Source organism: Parambassis ranga, chromosome 12 (assembly GCF_900634625.1).
Source record: "Parambassis ranga chromosome 12, fParRan2.1, whole genome shotgun sequence".
NCBI lineage: Eukaryota > Metazoa > Chordata > Actinopteri > Ambassidae > Parambassis > Parambassis ranga.
This window is the reverse complement of record NC_041032.1, coordinates 10,038,195-10,056,571: the sequence shown is the minus strand read 5'-3', so window position 1 is coordinate 10,056,571 and position 18,377 is coordinate 10,038,195. Positions and strand designations below refer to the sequence as shown.

The 18,377-nt window shown below is 40.4% G+C and overlaps 3 protein-coding genes across 4 annotated transcripts; 1 reads left to right on the top strand and 2 right to left on the bottom strand.

Moving 5' to 3' along the window:
• Positions 1-2,656: 2,656 nt before the first annotated feature.
• On the bottom strand, positions 2,657-4,995 carry LOC114443386 (ADP-ribosylation factor-like protein 3). Its single transcript, XM_028417338.1, has 7 exons — positions 4,966-4,995; positions 4,500-4,610; positions 3,645-3,788; positions 3,420-3,536; positions 3,292-3,342; positions 2,943-3,128; positions 2,657-2,704 (listed from the first exon to the last, which is right to left on the bottom strand). Exons 1-7 carry the CDS (start codon positions 4,978-4,980, stop codon positions 2,657-2,659), a joined length of 672 nt encoding a protein of 223 aa, XP_028273139.1. The 5' UTR covers positions 4,981-4,995.
• Positions 4,996-5,017: 22 nt separating this feature from the next.
• On the top strand, positions 5,018-13,394 carry wbp1 (WW domain binding protein 1). The gene is made up of 4 exons (XM_028417337.1): positions 5,018-5,268; positions 6,162-6,264; positions 6,661-6,828; positions 8,014-13,394. The coding sequence occupies exons 1-4, from the start codon at positions 5,206-5,208 to the stop codon at positions 8,565-8,567; spliced, it is 888 nt and encodes a 295-aa protein (XP_028273138.1). The 5' UTR covers positions 5,018-5,205; the 3' UTR covers positions 8,568-13,394.
• A 318-nt stretch (positions 13,395-13,712) lies between these two features.
• lman2la (lectin, mannose-binding 2-like a) lies at positions 13,713-18,153 on the bottom strand. Of its 2 annotated transcripts, XM_028417335.1 has the most exons (9): positions 17,949-18,153; positions 17,481-17,599; positions 16,984-17,101; positions 16,832-16,914; positions 16,687-16,719; positions 16,026-16,187; positions 15,621-15,735; positions 15,321-15,434; positions 13,713-15,231 (listed from the first exon to the last, which is right to left on the bottom strand). In XM_028417335.1, exons 1-9 carry the CDS (start codon positions 18,151-18,153, stop codon positions 15,089-15,091), a joined length of 1,092 nt encoding a protein of 363 aa, XP_028273136.1. In that variant the 3' UTR covers positions 13,713-15,088. The 2 variants fall into 2 exon arrangements, with proteins under 2 accessions (XP_028273136.1, XP_028273137.1); XM_028417336.1 differs by lacking the exon at positions 16,687-16,719 and having other exon boundaries at positions 17,949-18,150.
• Between the last annotated feature and the right edge of the window lie 224 nt (positions 18,154-18,377).

Genomic DNA, 18,377 nt, shown 5'->3' with positions numbered 1-18,377 from the left:
CTTTATTTTCTGGCAGCATCTGATCGTTTTGCACAACCTTTTCCTGACACAATCTCTCCCTCTCTGCTTTCCGTCTCAGGAGCATCAATCAGAGCAGTGGACCCCCTCCCAGGCCGACCCCCAAACTGACCCTTTCCGTGCTCTGAAACTGACCCGCTCTGAGGTGTGAACTTCTGTACCCCCCCCCCACCTGATAGAGCCCCCCGATCATTTTTATAGTCCCCATCCCTCTCTCTTTATGACTCTACTGTTTGATTATAGCAAAGGAGGAAAAGAGCCCTGCAGAGGCACACACACACATCAAAGAAAGCTATGAGAGGAATGTGGGCATTTGTTGTTTGTTTTATCGTCCAGTACCAGCACTTATCTGCTTAATCATAAAGGATTGGCCTGAGAATGAGGCATGATACACACTGTGCCGGCCAAACAATCTATCCACAACACTGTGATTGCTCTTAGAGGCATGGGCCAGATTCATTATAGCAGCTTACATGGTAGATTTAATTGAAGAGAAAAAAGGCCACAGTTTACTCTAATACTAAATAATGGGGAAGGATGGAGTGCTGCTGTCATTGTAAAGATCATATACAGGACATGAGTTAACCATGGGCCACCATATGGAGGGGAAGAGGAATGGAAAGGCACCAACATGACATTTTATTTGAAAAAGATATTGATTTATTTATTTTATTGATTTGTTGATAATTCCAAAGTCTTAAATCATGTGTGTTTATACTAATTACTATAACACACACAGCTAGTCTTTTATAATTATATATTATTCTACTGCTAAAAGAGACGAGTAATGACAAAACACACCTGCACAGTCCTGGTTCCGTCTCTGCTACATGCACAAACTGTGTGTGAGATAAACAACCGTTTAATTAAGTCACAGGATCTCTCTGCTCTTGTTTCACTGGCCCTGCGAGTCAATCAGACTCTCTGCCCTTCATTTCCCCTGTGTGGGAGCTTGCTGTGCTGGCGTGAGTGGCTGGGAAAGTCCCATGATTTATGGCCTTTTGCAGGCCTGACTGCCTCTCACCTCTCCAGTGATGGAGCCAGAGGTAACAAGGACTAGTTGCACCAATCAGCTCTCATATTTGGCCAATCCAATTTCATTAATTTAGGAGATTTCTCAGGATTAATAAGATTTATCAAACTACTTTTATGTGTAATAGAGTATGTGTTTTTACAAGGTTGAGTGATAGATAGATAAATGTTAATGATTAAGCAATCCAGCAAGGGAGAGAGAAGGCCTTTTATCGTCTGTCTCACATGGTAACTTCCTTTATTCATGACTCTTTTCAATCCTCTGATGTATTTACAGTATAGCCTTTGCAACATGTTAGAAACATTCAGCCATTAAATAACAAAATATTAGTCCCTTTTTTTTTTGCTTTGTCCCACGAAGTGGCTTAAAATTCACCTTCTGACTAAAATTCACCGTCTTCTCAAGTATCCCACAGTGCTGTATCAACAAAATTCAAATATACTGTATAGCAGAAAACGTGCACACAGTGCATGAGTCCAAAGTCCCCGCTGACGGCTGGATCATCATGAGGCCCATTTTGAGGGTTTCTGCACTTGTTTCAGTCTCCGGAAAAAGCAGCTCTGACATATTAAAATCAGCCAACCTTACATACGTAAACGGACACACACCAGCAGCAACAGCAGGGCAGTAACTCAAGGCCAAAGGAGGAGGTTTATTTTTATCATGGGCAAAGGTGCCAAATCATGTTGGTATGAAGGGGACTATATAAATGCAAATTGTATTGGAGAGCTATTAGTCCTGGAAAAGGTTTGTATGTAAATGCCCTATAGGACCACAGTGGAGCACTCATCCAGTTCAGATTAGAGGGTTTTGTGGCAAATGTGCAGCAAAAGACAAAATAGAAAAATAGACAGAAAATGCAATTGCCTTGTGGTAAATCATGGTGAACAAGGTGAGAAGTTGAGTAATTGAATGGCCAAGGTGTTTCTGTGTGCTTTATTGCATCTGTTTGCTGCGTGCATATGCAGGTGTTCATGTTTTATGGTCAGTTTGTTCTCGGTATAGATTTTTTTTTCCTTGCACCTGAGATGAACACACTGCATAGAGTGTGACAGATTAAAGTGTGAAGGAGCAGCAGCAGCTAAAAAAAAAAGATTTTAAATCTCTTTGACAATGTATACAAAAATATAATACATAATAAAGTGCAGTGTACAATCAAACATAACACAGGATGCTTTATCCATGATGGAAGTTGAGGATATAATTAGCAAACTGGGGCTCTGGTATAGGAAACTGGCGCAACATCGCCCTCTAGCTGTGAAAAGACAGACTTGCAGGCCTCCGATGCCTTTCAGTTATAAATCCATCAGAAAATACTGAGTGTTTGTTCAGTGTCAACATACACATATTACAACTGCAACATTACAAAAACAAATGTGTGCATAAATAGTAAAACAGCCTATATACATTATATACATCACAAGGTATATTATTATACAAGTATGTTGACAAGTGCGTACTTGTTTTTGTATGGCCAAGTGAAGACAGATTGACAAAACTGAAGTAAAATATCACAAAAGCAATCTGATGTCTCCTTGAGTTGGACATAAATATGACTGGATAAGTCAAGTGTAAAGTGCAAAGAGCTTTTCCCTGGTTCCTGAGTTATTTCTTCCGAAATGTTATATTTCTGCAAACCCAGGTCATACCATCCTGAAAAAAACAAGACAAAAGCTTGAATGGTACATTAAGGAAAGTGAAAGGTAAATCAAACTAAAATTGTTTTCATTTTTTGCACCTAACTTCTATATCAAATCACTTTAGAAAGATAACATACTGAACATCTGACCTATAATCTGTGCAGCCCTATAAATGGTATGTGTGAGAGAGCCACTGCTTCTGGTTAGACCACAGTGCAGGAAAACTGTACTTGCCAAGAGATTGTATTTACCTGCACTCCCTCTGCGGTGACTGCTGAGCATGCCTGCACCTGCCACATGCGATCCCGGATAGTGTGCAGACTGAGACTCTCTGCCAGATCAGACGCCGGCATGGCCGTCATCAGGTCCTGCTTGTTGGCAAAGATAAGTAGTGGCACGGCAGCAAGCTTTTCCTCCTCCAGCAGTTCAGCTAACTCCTGGAGGAGCAGATAATGAGAAACACTGATTATTTATAATGGCTTCTGGCTTGAACTGCAGCCAAAAGCATCAGAAACATCTTCAGTTATCATCTGTGAGCAACATTGCAGTTATAGGCTGCTACTACAGGGAGATCCTCAAAATGTACACAGTGCTTCTCACCTGACTTGTTTCTTCAAACCTTTTCCTGTCTGAGCTGTCAATCACATAGATCTGCAAACAACAGATTCACAGAGATAAACTAATTGATCAAATCAAAAAAAAGTGTAGAAACACCAAAATGAACCCACCACCACATCTGTGTTCTCAAAATAATTCCTCCAGTAAGGACGGATCTTACGCTGACCTCCAATGTCCCAAACATTCAGCTTGAAGCCTGAAGACTGCACACTCTTTATATTAAATCCCTGTTTAAAGATAATAGATGTTAATGTTTGCAGCAGGTGAACTGAGGCTTAACACACATACACTTTGTAAAGATGAGTTTTCCACAGTGAGTGTGCATGAATTTGTACTTGTGTGGGGGTTATGTGGCTGATATCTTCGGCTGCCAGCTGTTTCAGCAGAGTGGTCTTTCCAGCATTGTCCAATCCTAAAAGCAATAAGCGCACCTCCTGCTCTGGAGACTGCTTCAGTCTTCTAAGAATGGACAACAGGCCCTGCAGGTGGATCAGAGGACACGTTAGAGGTGATTACCCTAATAGGACAGTCAGGTGGCATAACACAGGAATTTTCTCCCTGTCATCCTGACCTAAGCTGTATCAGCCGTTATGCGGCCAGTGTGTTAAATAATCAGCCCACAGCTAGAATCAGATAGAGTGTAAGGACTTAGCTGCTGGCTACTTCCACTGACCTATAACTGTACCTGACCAAAAGCTCTCGGTGGCCAGCTAATATTAGGTGTCTGCACAGTGAATGACCTGTTTACAAAGGGTGGCAAGGAAGGCTTTGGCTCATGTGTTAAAATGACCAATGTTTTGCATTTTGTTTTCTCATATAATTTGCCTTATTTACCGCTATAAAGCACTTTGTCGCTTCTGTTCTGAAAAACACACAAATAACACATAGATAGACCAACACTTGCCACACTGGATGTCACCAATATATTTAAATGTAGAAATAGCTGTGTCATAAGTAATAAAATAAAACGTGGCCTCAGTAATAAACTGTGGGTGATGTAATTATGGCAGCACAGCTGTCTCAAGCTAAATTAGTAGGCTATGTCCACCCTAGCAACACAGTTCTCCTGTGTAAGCCAGCTGTGGCTAACGGTTTTGGAAGTAGCATCAAATAACTCTGACAGTACAAATATACATGATTCATCCTGTGTTCTATTTAAAAAGCTGCTGCGGCTGTGTGTGATAACTCACCATGTTTTCCTTTAGGTGGTTTTGTGGCCCTTCCTCTAGGCTGAGTGGATTAACATCTTTCTTGACTATGCTTCTTGGGACGGCAGCTGTCAGGTGTTGTTGCCGTGGAAACTGTGACGTCAACACAAACAACCTTACAGCTGGGCGTCTCTTGAGGAGAGACCGAGAAACACGGAAGTATAAAAAGTTTTAAATTTGTAAAGAATTAAAGATTTTAATCCAGCATAAAAAACTATTATAACCCCGTTCTTTAACCGAAAAATGCACACTTTTGGTTATTATGGTAGTAGACACCGGAAGGTCTGAAAAATCTTGCACAAAATGTCACTAAATTAAGTTGATACATGCAGCTCAGGGCGAGTCATATTATTCATGTTTTTTTTGGATCAATTATGAAACAATATAAGTTTAAAACAACATTGTGAGGTTTTTGAGTAGTTATCTCTGGCATTGGATTTGAACCTACATTGTGTGAAATCATGTGTCTCGTCCTCAGGCACGCACAGCGACCTCTGCAGGTCGGTCACCGTCTCTGTTTCATATTTGTACGAGTAGTGTTTCTCAGTCAAAGAACAACAAAAACATGTCTGAGTGCGACTGGCTCAACCCTTTCTAGCTGCAGCTATCTGCTGTCACCTCAACAAGTCGTCGATTTGACCAACTGCTATATGATTTCCGTCGTACTGCCGGCTGACAACCCAGAAAGATGCCGCAGAAAGCACTGGGATCCATTGTAGGGCTTCTTTGTACCGGGACGTGTCTGGTGCAGGTAAGCCGGCGCTAGAGCTCTCGGGGTCGGCGGGCGCTTCCTGGCGACACCGCGGCTCCTGGGCTGTGTGGAGGCCTTCTGTCGATCCTTTTTGTCTCCTCCACAAAAAGAAACTGGGCACGGTTAACCGCTGACCGAGGATGATGTCCGTTAGATAAAGTTTCACTTTATATTTCGACAGTTTATTTATTATCATGTTTAGGTTGTTAGTGGAAAAGCTACATCGATGTGTTTTATTACCTCGGTTTTTACATTTTAAAGATTAACGATAGCCGTTGTTGCTAACTGGTACCCGGCAAATGGACGTGATTATTCTGAGTTGTGGATATTAGCTTGGCAGACAGCCCCAGTTTACCCGGTTACCTCCATTAGCTTTACAGGCTGATTCGCTGTTTTATTTTATTTTTCAAAAATAAGTGAATACAGATATAAAGCGTCAGTGTGGATACACAATTTTGGGTAAAATAAAAATATCGGCAGTCTTGGTCTTAATACCATATGTATATTTACCATAGCCAAATACTTAGCGAATACGGTGTTTTTTGTTACTAGTTGAATATCTGCATTATTTTATTATAGCAACACACCCAGCTCCTTGCTAATTTCATTTCCTGGTACTGTATGGTCTTTGGAAACGTGCGTTAATCGTGCAGACGTAGGTATCTAAGATACAATCTGATTGTATTTTTACTCTTACAAATACAGATGATAGAAAATGGGCACAGACATGTGTGCAAACACTGTCAGTGACACTTAAGTGATAATGAGAGAGGTCAAATAGATCCCATATGTAGGTCAGTCTATCAAGAGTTTGCCATTCATTTTCTTGTTTACTTGTGTGATTGAATATTGACTCAAGCACTCACTTTATGTACCTCTTGTGTGTATTTAAGGGGAAAGAGTTCTGTTTTGGGGTAAATAATGAACAGTACCGCTGTGAGATGGGGTACTGCTGTGGCGAGACAGAGTGCTGCACTTACTACTATGAACTGTGGTGTAAGTACAGTTTTGTTTTTCATTTTCTCTTGTTCAGATATGTAACCCACTGTATGTTTCTATACCTACCTATTGGTTTTAGTTTGTGCATTTGAGTCTTTCATTTTGAGACTTTGATAGGTTTTGGTTTTGTTTCCTTTTCACAATTTAAATACAGTTAATTGCTGTACAGTTCTCAAAACTAAAATGACCTTAGCACTGATAAAGTAAGGTGAAGTAAAAGGTGAATAAAGAGTGATGATAAATTTAGTGACTTGTGTGATCTTGATCTTGTGATATCAGGTTCAATTTGCTGTTCAACTGGAGTTATTTAAAGTCGGGCTGAGAACTGATTGGTTAGATCTATTACCTATAGGTAAGATGACAAAATGATATCAGGTCTCTCTCATCTCATAGGGTTTTGGTTGGTATGGACATTGATCATCATGCTAAGTTGCTGCTGTGCCTACCGACACCGGAGGGTCAAAATGCGTCTGCAGCAGGAGCAGCGTCAACGTGAGATCAGCCTCATGGCCTACCAAGGAGCCTCCAGCTCATTTGTTTCCCCTCCACCTCTCAATTTAAGTGAGTTGTCTCTCAGGATATAACAGTTTTAATTTTAATGCTTGACATAGTCTTGATTTTAGTCTTTTAGCTTCCTAGATCATGTTTTTTTTATCTTGTTGCATTAAATGCAAGTTATGCGATTCTTGAAACCTCATATCTCAGATTGATGTCTGTATGCTGAATACTTATTCGGGCTTACAAACAGGGATAAAACACAGATAATCTCTTTACTAGCACCTTCTGCAGGATTCTTGTTTTTTTCCCCTAATTCAGTACAATAGTAATTTACCCCTCTGCCGATCTTGAGGCTTTCAGACCCACAAGGTATTTAATGTTCTCTCCTGTATGAAGTAGCTGCCTGAGAATCTCATAACCTTAAAAAAACATATACAGATCATTATCCGGATCTTGTAATACTCATGAGTGTGTATTGCACACTCAGGCAATGGTCAGAGTGACAGCAGAGAGCAGAGATGCCGCCATAATGTCAGTGGTCATTTTGGCTGAAATGTGAGATCATGTCCACTAATATCACAAACAGGAGTTGGACACACTTGTTGGGATCTGAAGCCCACAGTGAACATGCTTGATTTAATGTCAAGAATGTGAACACAACTCTAACTGTCCACATGCTTAGACAGTGACTCACACATAGACCCTGGCAAGATTTAGTCTTGTTGCTCTTTCCTCCAGATACCATGGGAAACATTGTAATCATGTATTTCTGAAGAAATTGACTAACAAAACACATGGTGATGGTTTGCAGGACCAACATTTACGTATCGTGCCACTGCTCTGGATCTCAATGAATGCTCTCAGAGAAGTTAGATTTGAGTTTGTGGTATATGAAAATTAGGCTTTGATCAAAATATGGAAACAAGCCTATAGTCGAGTGGGTGACTATGTAACAGGAAATGTCTCACTGAAGCTTTGGCAGCTTAATTGTTGTTAACAATATTGTAGTTGTGTTCTTGGGGTTATCTGGGAAATTATGCTTTGTTCATAAAATTTGCATTGTTTGGTAGATAAAATGAAAGTAGGTTGCAGAATACATTTAGCAAGATTCTCCAGAGCCTAAATTAAAATGGTAAAATTGCTTTTCATGTGACAAAGCAAATCTGTTCAGTGAAGTAGAAGATGGTGAAGCAGCAAATAATGACGGTGGATGTTTAGCTTAAGTTTCATGTATTTGTCAAATTTTAGGGTTTTGGAATGACTGCAAGCTTCCTGACTATGAAGAAGTCGTAGGCCATCCCCCAACACCACCTCCTCCATATTCTGAAAACCCTCCGGAGTCTCATCCAGCACCCACCCCACAAGTGAGCCAGCCAGATGCTGCCTCTGTGCCACAACCCCTGTCTGAAGCAGATCAAGGGGCAGACAGTCAGGCTTCAGGCTCATCATCTGAACAGGAAGAAGTGTTGCAAAATGACCCAGTCCAAGCACAGTGTCTAGCAGATGAGAATGGAGAGGCTTTGTTGGCAGTTGCAGCGGTGGCGGAAGATGAAGATGAGGAGCTCATCACCAGACGTCGGCACGTGACCGGCGACTCAGGGATTGAGGTGTGTGTTTGCCAGCTGGATATAGACGAGGGCTCAGGGCTTGAGGAGGAAAGCGACGAGGATCACCGCCTGTGCAACGTTGCCGGTAGTGACTGCTGTTCTGGTCACCAGCAGCAGGCCTTCAGACAGAAGGAGCGTACCTCGGAGCTGCCGAGCCAGACCGCCAGCACCAGCATGGGAGATCATTTGGTGTGATCCATAGTGTACCTAACCAACTAAGCAGTGCAGCTTCCTGCCTCGCACAGGGTGATAGCCATCATCATCAACACTGTGACTGTCTGTGTTTTAATCCACTCTTTTAACACATGGGCATGTCATAAAGATGATGATGATAACTAAACTTTAGTGGCTCCTGATTAGGAAAATAGTGTGTGGACATTTTTTTTAGCTTTGCTTCTCTCAGTGGTGGAACCAGCAAACATGGGGTGTTGCTTAATTTGGTATGTTTTTTTGTTAGTATTAAGTCTGAGAACATCATTGGGTAGTAAGAAGACAGAAAATGGTTGTAACCTTAACTGTAATTTCCCCTCCTTGCTCTGATCGCTGTCATGCTTTTGTTTTTGTCTCTCCTAAACCAAACATTTTGGGCTGTCCTTTCATTCGACATTTTACCTCTGGTGGGATGGCCAGTCAGGAGCCTCACGGTCAACAGCATTTCACCCCTTTTCCCACTCTGTCTAAACAGTCAAATATGAACCTCTTTAAAACTGAATTGACAAGAGACCACATTTAGTTTTTCTCTAAGCTGCTTGTGTGTGTGTAAGACTGTGCAAGTGCTGTGATATCTAGGGCACAGCTGCATAGTGATGTCAGCTCTGAGGTCATGGCAACCAGCGTCTGCTGTCCTCTGGTGTGAAGACTGTGGGACACAAGTGGATGTGAGTACACACTCACACACAGCAGAGGGGAGGGATAGAAAATAGTGTGTGTGTGAGTGTTTGCGTGGGGTTTTAAATGTCATGCCAACCCCTTCTGGGCTCTTTTCTCCTGTACTTGATATCCATACTGTGGTCTCACACAGCTGTGTGGCCACCAATTAGCATGATGTAAGGGGCGTTTAATGATTTATTGATTGTCTGCATGAGATCTCCCCACTCCAGACTGCATAGAATTCATAGTAATAACCAAGTGCTCTACGCCACCTAATTTGTTAATCAATAAAAAAAGCCTTGTGGTGGCTTGTTGTTACCGCATTTCATTTACGATAATCTGAATGAATCTATCTCAGTTTGGATTTTAATATATTTGAAGATGTTGCTTTTTTCAGTTTATAACCAGCTGTGCTTCAGTAAATGCCACAGGTGTCATCTCCTAGATTGTGTACTAGTGGTGAGGTGCAGTGGTGAAGGTTGTGTGTAGCAATTTAATTTTGCATGAGGCATGGTTATCTGTGTTTATATTTGAGTTACTTAGTTACTTTTGAGCCGTTGCTATGCTCATTAGATTGTCACAATGAGAATGGGCTACCCAACTCTATGCCCAGATGTTGAGATAAACTAAGAGTGTTTATCTGTCTGGATGTAGTTCCGTTGTTTGAGCCATGTTACGCCACTTTGCCGTGCTGGTAGTCAGTTAGTTGGTGCTTCTTTGGCTCTATGTGGCCCTTGTAGCTCTCGGCAGCATGAGGGATTTGTGGTGGTATTTTCCATTGGCAGCTGAGACGCATGCAAGCTCTGCTCTACAGTCTATTTAGTGTTGGCACAGCTGCAGAATCTATTGTGATTAGCTGCATGCTCTTCAGCATTGTGTGTTTTTTGCCCAGTATACTGTTCTGAACATAGCAATCTAATGGGGCTGTTGTGAGATAGGTATATCACTCAAATTTTTTATTTTCTTTTTGCAAGATGAAAAATAACTGATAAGTTAGTTTATGATCAACCACTCTAAATTTGTTGGTTTTGAGATTTTGTGTCAAAATAGGCACAGTGTAAAGACTCAGGTCAGTCATTTCCGCTTCACATAAGCACATGCTCTCACACAGTACTGCTCTTGATCAGATTTTTATTACTGTTCATTATAAATGCCAAGCTAAGTAAATACTGACAGGTCAAGCTTGCTAAATTTATTTGGCTTTCTTGAATGTCCGTTTGTTTCAGTAATGATTGAAGTCAGGCTCATTGAATCATGCTTTGCCTTTAACCTGACATTGTTCTGTAGATAGCTACAGCTTGGTTGTGGTTATGGTTTTTCATACCATACCATCATGGCTAAAGTGAAAATAATAAATACAAGAAAGCCTTCGCACCTAACATGAAACACAACAAAACTGCCTAAGGCATAGACATAACTTTTTTATGTTCATTGAACAGGCCTAACCAAACATGCTGCTATATAGTTTTGCAGCTGCAATGAAAGTTTTGCAGTCCTTTAGTAGTAGTTGAGCATATGCTTAAACATGAAGCCATACTAACATGACATTGACCTTTTCCTCAGAGCAGTTACACTGTGAGCTTGACTGCACACCCATTAGCAGAAGTAATAAATTACATTTTTTTTTCGACAACACACCTCAAGCTGCCTTGCTGCATTTCTAGAGCGCAAATGTCTTGATACTGCCTTATGTGAGTAGATGTAGTCACATGGTTTTGTGCTAGATTTCCTTTGAATGATAAAGTTTGTGTTATTCCAAGCATGGTTGCTTTAAGGCTGAGGAGTGATTTTGCATCAATAGAAAATAGCGTCTTGGCTTGTTTCCGAGAATGCGCGCTCACTTTGTGAGAAAAGGATGTGGTGTGTAAACATGCCGCAAGATTTGAAATGTCTCACATATTCTGTACAGTTTCACTTGCATTGACTTTTGTAACCGAGGGGTGGTTGTGTTTGAATTTAAAATACTGTGTGTGTAGTTAGTTGTGGCTCTGATGGAATTTGTGAAGACGAGATTGTGGAGTTTGTGCTCATTCTGTTTTATTCCATGGATCTGGTTGCAGTTATTTTGTGAAAATGACTGACTCAAAAGCATGAGTAAAAAAATATATATTTTCATTTTTGTTTTCTATGGCTTTGTTGTGACTCTTCTTAATTTTGTGTTTGGAGGACCTAAAGGAACTCCAACAAGAGATTGCTCTGTAACCTTTTTGCTGAGGTGCATCTTTGCTTATTTGTATGTAGAAAAATATTAGGGGTTTGGTATGTGGGGAATGATTGGAGGGTGGAGGGGGGTCTTTTGTGCATGAGGGAAGTGGAGGTCCATAGGTTTCCCATTGCCAAACAACTGCTATGCCTCCCTGGTTTTCACATGTTTACTGAGAGTAAGGGCTATATCAGTCATAGATTGTTGACAGACATCCATCCATCCATTTCATTGAGTGACTCATCTTGTTGCGCGCTGTTCATTTTTAAGCCACAGTTGCCGAGATCTACTGTCTGAACATGGTCAGAAAGTGTGTAATGTGTTCATGGTCTTGTTTGGATTGAGATGTCTCTTACTGTTGTGGTGGGGCTTATATTTATCTAATGGCTGATTGTATATGACAATGTATGTTTGTTTTATAGGCTTTAACTTTGCCTTCTTGTTTTGTCAACCTCAACAGAGGTGCGTGATGCAGAGTAATCACCCCGGTCTTCCTACATGTGTGCCCGTTTAAAACAATTCTTATAACATTGTGTAACTAGCTGCATGTGTGTTTGTGACAGGAGTTTTGTGCTTTGCTCTGTTGGCTCTTCTCGGACCATGACAAACACCCTCTGCTGTGCTGTGTCTTCGTAACTTGAACTGTAGCTGTTTGTTTGGTCTCAGCTGCACACACGCCACATGCCGACCCTTAGCAACAAAAGTCCACAGCCACCTATGCAGGAGTGTTGACAGAATAATCTACCAAAGTCCTTGCCGTCTCCATGCTACACGGGTCCTCACTGTTATTTTACCACTTTGTGTGTGTTTGCAGTTGTCATGGTGATTGTCTGTTTTGGTTTCACACTCTCAGGGTTATCTTTAACAAGTAGTACTAGAATTTTTAATCGACACATTTTTGACCCCTGTGTCTCATAAAGCCAAAGCAGTTATTTCTTGATTATTGTATCCGCCGTTGTTGTGTGAAATATCCCTGCCTCACGCATCTCTGTACTCTCAACTATGCTATGCAAATACATTAACCTACTGTTATATGCTGCGACCCTTGTCTCACTTTCTCTGTCATTTGTCTGTGGGTAACAGTACAAGCAATATAACTCTCAGTACTTGTGGCACTGCACTGTACTGTAATCTACTTTTGTTGGCCTGTGTATATGTATTTGTTTAAGAAAAATACTTGTAATGCTATTACAATGATATGGTTGGAGTATGTATGCTTCAGTGTCTGAACATTAGGGGCTTAAGTTAAAAAGCCATTTTAGTTTATATATTGATTTTTCCCTTCTACTTGGCTTTTTTCTGTCTGCCTCCTTCAACCACTAACACTTTCTACTCCTGAGTTTTATGGATAAACCACATTATTAAGTTGTGTATGAAGGAAAAAAAGTTTTTTGGTCTATTTACCACTTTCCATCCCTCATGTTTGTCCATTAATCCATTGTATTTAGTTTCTTTTTTTTCCATATTTACCAATTGTCAGACAGAATATTTAACCGTTGCCTTTAAAACCTCAGTTAACAAAACACAACCATCAGTTTTATATATTATACACATGAGAGACCTCAACGTGGAACACAGTCAGCTTAAGTCACACCAGCACATATTGGGCTGATGGTGTGTCCATAGTATCCCCATCATCAGTGTGATAAGTCTCTATCAACTCTGTGGACTGTACTTTTTTTCTTCAACCATTAAAACACCAAACAGATTGAGTTATGTGGACTTTTTTTTTTGCCAAAATAAGAAACATTATAGTTTTAAGAGGGAAGCAGGCATCAGACCTAATAACTTAAAACAAGCCAAAACAAGGAACGTGTAAAGAAAAAAAAAATCAAGCACTGACTGACAAGATAAAATGCTTTGGTTATAGTTAGAAGTCTGCTGTGTACTCATTGGGTCATCATTTGTATTTTATTTTTTTAATAAAACAAACATTGGCACTCATCTGATCTTTGGTGTTTTGTTTTTGTGGAGTGAACCTGGAAGACTTGAGAGAAAGTGGTGCCGCATGCAAGCATGCGACAGTGCTAAGGTATTGATCGGGGGAATCATCACACAGCTGTGTAAGGGGGGGGGGGCACCTCAGGCACTGTCTAAATTATTGATGAATGTCATCCAAACATTAGCCAACACACAGCCTATTGTTGTCCATGCCACATCTGATCATGATCATTTTTTTTTTAAAAAAAAAGGTAAATTCTTCAGTTAATTTAGATGTTTCAGTTAGACATTTGTAAGTATGTTACACAATGCAGTGTCAGCATAGGTCTTAATTAAAGGATCAAAGCAGTAATGGACAAAAGACAAAAAAAACTGTTACAAAAAAGGTTAATAGTTATAAATAGTTTATAAATGGATGGGTACATGAGGCACACAATTTCCAAACAAAACAAAGGGATCAGAAAATATAGCATAAATAAGGTTAGTGTCAAAGTGGCAGCAGGAAATGAGGAAATCCTCACAAATTGCACAATAAACACAAACAAAAAATTATTACATAAGAGGTAAAACTGAGTCAACAACAGCTGCAACGCCTAGATTTGTAAAGAGGCAGCCTGAAGCCAAACAGTATATTTGTTTGGTTGACTGCCTATATAAAACATTCATTGGGAAAATACAGCCATGTTATTACATATAACATTAGGAACAAAAACAAAACAATGTTTTAGGAAAAAAAGTTAGTGACAGAGAAAATAAACTACTGTAGTGATAATTTCTCTCAGCTCTCCCTGCAGTGCAAAGGTCCATCTCTGACATGCAAATGTCAACTATAAATATCTATTGCTCTGACAGTGTCAATAAAAAACAATGGTTTGTTTTCCTGAAACAAACCATTGCCATCAGTACATGCACCGATGAGGCAGAGGTCAGTTGTCTTTCAAATGGCATCACATCAACACATACTAGGGTTGGACATTGTGTAAACTAAGAAGAGCAGTCACAAAATTAAAACTCAAAACTCAAAACTCAAAACATGTCATGCATACTACGGCAGACTATACTATACTATATATTTGTTATATTATTGTTTTTACAATGTTATTATGGCTTTGTACTGTAATTTGTTGAGGAAAGGACCAGTGTTATCATATCATTTAGTGACCTCTAGTGGTAAGATTGTTTTCAAACATGGAGAATCTTGTGAGCCAGCTATGAAAGCTATATTCCAGTTATGTTAATAGAACATATTTTAAATCGTACACGCTGGTCCGTTAATAATCTCAAGCAGAATATCACTCATCAGACACTCCTATTTATATTTCATAAAGCCACATAACTGAAAATTAGACATTCTAGAAAACATTGCATTTGTAAAAGGCAGCAAACATAATAAAAAGTAAAATTAGCTGCATTTAAGAAGTTTTGTAAAATACTGCACATCTGCTATGTGAAGGTACAGAGGTGGATATGGTAAGGCCAAGTTGGTGTGTATCAGGTGTGGGGGCTGAGGACAATGTGAAAAATGAAATCCTCATAATGGTTCGCAATACCAATGGCAAAGTTGTCCAGCAATGTTGTCCTCATGATTGAGCGACCTACAGTACCTCTCTCCACCGGCCGATGGCATTATCTTACTTTCATCTCAGTGCAGTTTAGTTTATAGACCACAGTAGTAATTCACCATCTGCGTTGTTATGCATCCTCAATAGAAGCGCTTGCGTCGGCTCTCATTCCAGTGGCTGTAGACCACCAGACCAATGACGATGAGGAAGATGCAACCCAGCATGGAGAAGAGCACAGTGAAGAAAATAGCTATTCCGCTCATCCCCTCTTGACTCTGAACCACTGAAGGGAGAGAAAAGGGAAAAAAGAACGATGATGAACAACAACATTGTCTGACCGTTGGAGACTGGATGCATGTGTATGTGTCTTACCTCGGAGTAGCTCCATGTTGTCTACACTCGGTATGGTTATTTCCTCTTCGTCTTCCTTTTTGTTCCACAACAAAGTCAGTTGGTAAAGTTTCAGAGAAACTATATCATGATTATCTATAAATAAAATATAGAAATTATGATTACATGTAATTCCAGATTTTTGTTTTGCACTTGAATTGGAGTGGTGTTGTGTACACCACAACAGGGAGGAAAAGGAAAAGGCATACATTAGCGTTAAAAAAGAGTGAGAGATCATATGCTGACATAAAGACACTATTTGAGACAGGGTAGTATGTTTACCAGAAAGATCTCCAGTGATTGCTGTAGCTCCGAAATAATAGCCTTGAGGCAGTCGCACCCCAGGAATGTCCAGGCAGTCCCGCCACTCATGCTGCCCGTCAATATCTATCATCACCTGGAAGTGGAAGAAATCAGGTAACTTTCAAAGGGTCCAATCAGTTCTGTTCCTCAGAGGATTTACAAAAAATTCTGGATCTTCTTTAAATTCATTCATAACTTCATTCATTAATTCAACTTCATTCTTTTTGCCAAAGTACTGCTCTTTCTGCGTCCCAGTCGTGTGAAATTATACATAAACCTTAACCCACACAGTGTATCCTAATAGCAGGTTGAGGACATGAAGAATTGTATGCTAAGACCTGTCATAACATGTAGAAGACTGGAGACAGTCTGTGTGTCTCTCACCGTGAGCCTGCGGCGGATGTATCGAATGAAGAGAAACGTGTCATGTTTGAGGTTTCGCACCATGGCATTACAGCCGCCTAGCTCTGTGGGCCGACCGTCCCGCTCATGGTCGTAGCTGATGCTGCCATTGCCAACCATGGCCAGAACAAACGGGAAGATCCTCTAGTGTATGGATGTGGGGGGAGAAAAGGAGAGAGCTTATTAGTCCTATAACAGCTTTAGTTCCACAGTCCTATAGCAGTTTCAGTGCTGAAAGACACAGAGACATATTTTTACAGGAGCTCACAATCCACAAAGCCATGCAAACTCAATAGGGTTCTAGTTAAAACATTACATGACTTTAGTCGTTAATAACAATGAATGTAGCGACAGTTTGCATTGTACACAAGCTGGCACTATTCAAAAAGATAATATCTGATATTATTGGATATATTATGTATTATATTGACTTGATTAAAACCAACATTTTTTTGGCATAGTTTTATATCAGTTTTTTAATGCTTGCGCTCTGAATATAACAGCAAACACACAGCGACCATGCAGGGACAAAAACACACAGGCTTGTTTTAAAGATACCACACACGTTCAGGTAACCATGCTTAAGGGCTGGATGAAAAGGTAAGACCAGGGGTTGGGGCCACATGCTACAAAACGGGGTTACCTGTGTGCGAGGAGTGTATCTTTTCTTCTGTGCCTGTCTCCAAATGGTTGCACAAAAGAACACAATTACAGCCCCTTTATACAAATCTGCAATTACACTTGTCTATTCACCCCTTTATGATCTAAGCAGAACTACAGCAGCATACCTCTATGTGTTTTTCCTCGTTGGGATACGTGTCCACAAAAACCCCTAAGCCAGTGAAGTTGTCCCTATTTCCAAACACAGGACCTATAAAGGGTTAAATTAGTCTCGGTAACATAAAGAAATTGCTTTTTCTTGGTTTACATTATGTCCTACCTTTCTGCATGCGTTCCTTTGTGTACCAAATGGCCAGCCCGTCACCGTTTAGGTTCTTCTTTCCTTGCCCATGAATCCTGAAGTGCACCTGCATCTCCCAGTCCTTAAGATGGCAAGGCTAGAAACAGACAAGTCAGTGAAATATAAACATAATAACATATTTTGGTGTTTCTACATTTACAATCCAATGTCACTTTGAATAGGATTTGCTGTATCACTATATGTTTTGCTGAAATTACTAGTTGTGTTAGGTTGACAAGAAAAACCACACAACAAAAAAATTAACTTCATGGTAGTATTTAGTCCACTAGGATCAAAGCTTAAAGGTAAACTGCTGATTTGTTTATGGCCTCATTGGTCAATTATAAGCACTTTAGTTCAGATATATAAGAAATGTGACTTGTTCTGTCAACCACAGTCATACGCAGTGAATGATGACCCCTTATTACAAACATGCTTATGATGGAGTATAGATAAAAGTAAGTGGGTCTACTCACAATGCGGCTCCATACTGCCCCCTGCCTGCTCTGCATGTCAGGTGTGAGGCGCACCTGCTCGGTGGTTACCATGGCATCCCCCATCAGCTCCCAGTGGGAGGAGCCAGAGGAACCCACACCTGAGAGCACAGATGACAAGGTTATTATTATCATAACACAAAAGGCTGACACAGCACAATGAAGCTCCCTGAGGCTGAGGTAAAAGCAGCTCTAAAAACATAAAGCTGACCGAAGCACAAGTAATGGTTTTAAATGATAAAATCAGTAGTATTATACAAGCTAAATGTCAGACGACATGATGTATGTAAAAATCATGACAATAATTAACAAACTAATTCATGATGATAGAAGCATAGTTCGGGCAAAGATGAGGTTTAAACGCTAAATGCATTATTCTGGAAACATCTGTCTGTTCCCCTCACCCTGCCCCTGCCACTACTGACTGTAACACTACAACGGATGAGGTACCTTGGTAGGGCTTAGAAAGGGAAAACTCCCGCTTCAGGAACTCTTCCATTTCGTGGTCATCATCGGCAAAACATTGTCTTGCAGTAAAAATAAAAAGAACTAAGTATAAATGTAATTTACAAGGCATTCTCGTCCCTCTGGAAATGAAGCTGATCGGTGATTTGCTGTCGCTGCTGGAACGGTTGCTTCTGCTGGCGGCGGCCATTGTGGATCTAAACTCCGCCCACTAAAGCGTAGCCGGCCTTACCATTTGCTCTCCGTGTTGTACGGCTCGTTGCTATTGGCCAGTTTGGTTGTCAATGTAAATGAACGTTTTCTATTGGATGTGCTGTAAAGTGTCAAATAAGTCAAATAATTCAATATTAAGTTAAAATTTAATAGAGATCCTTACAACTGTTTTGTTTTTGTTTTACTATAACAATAAATTAT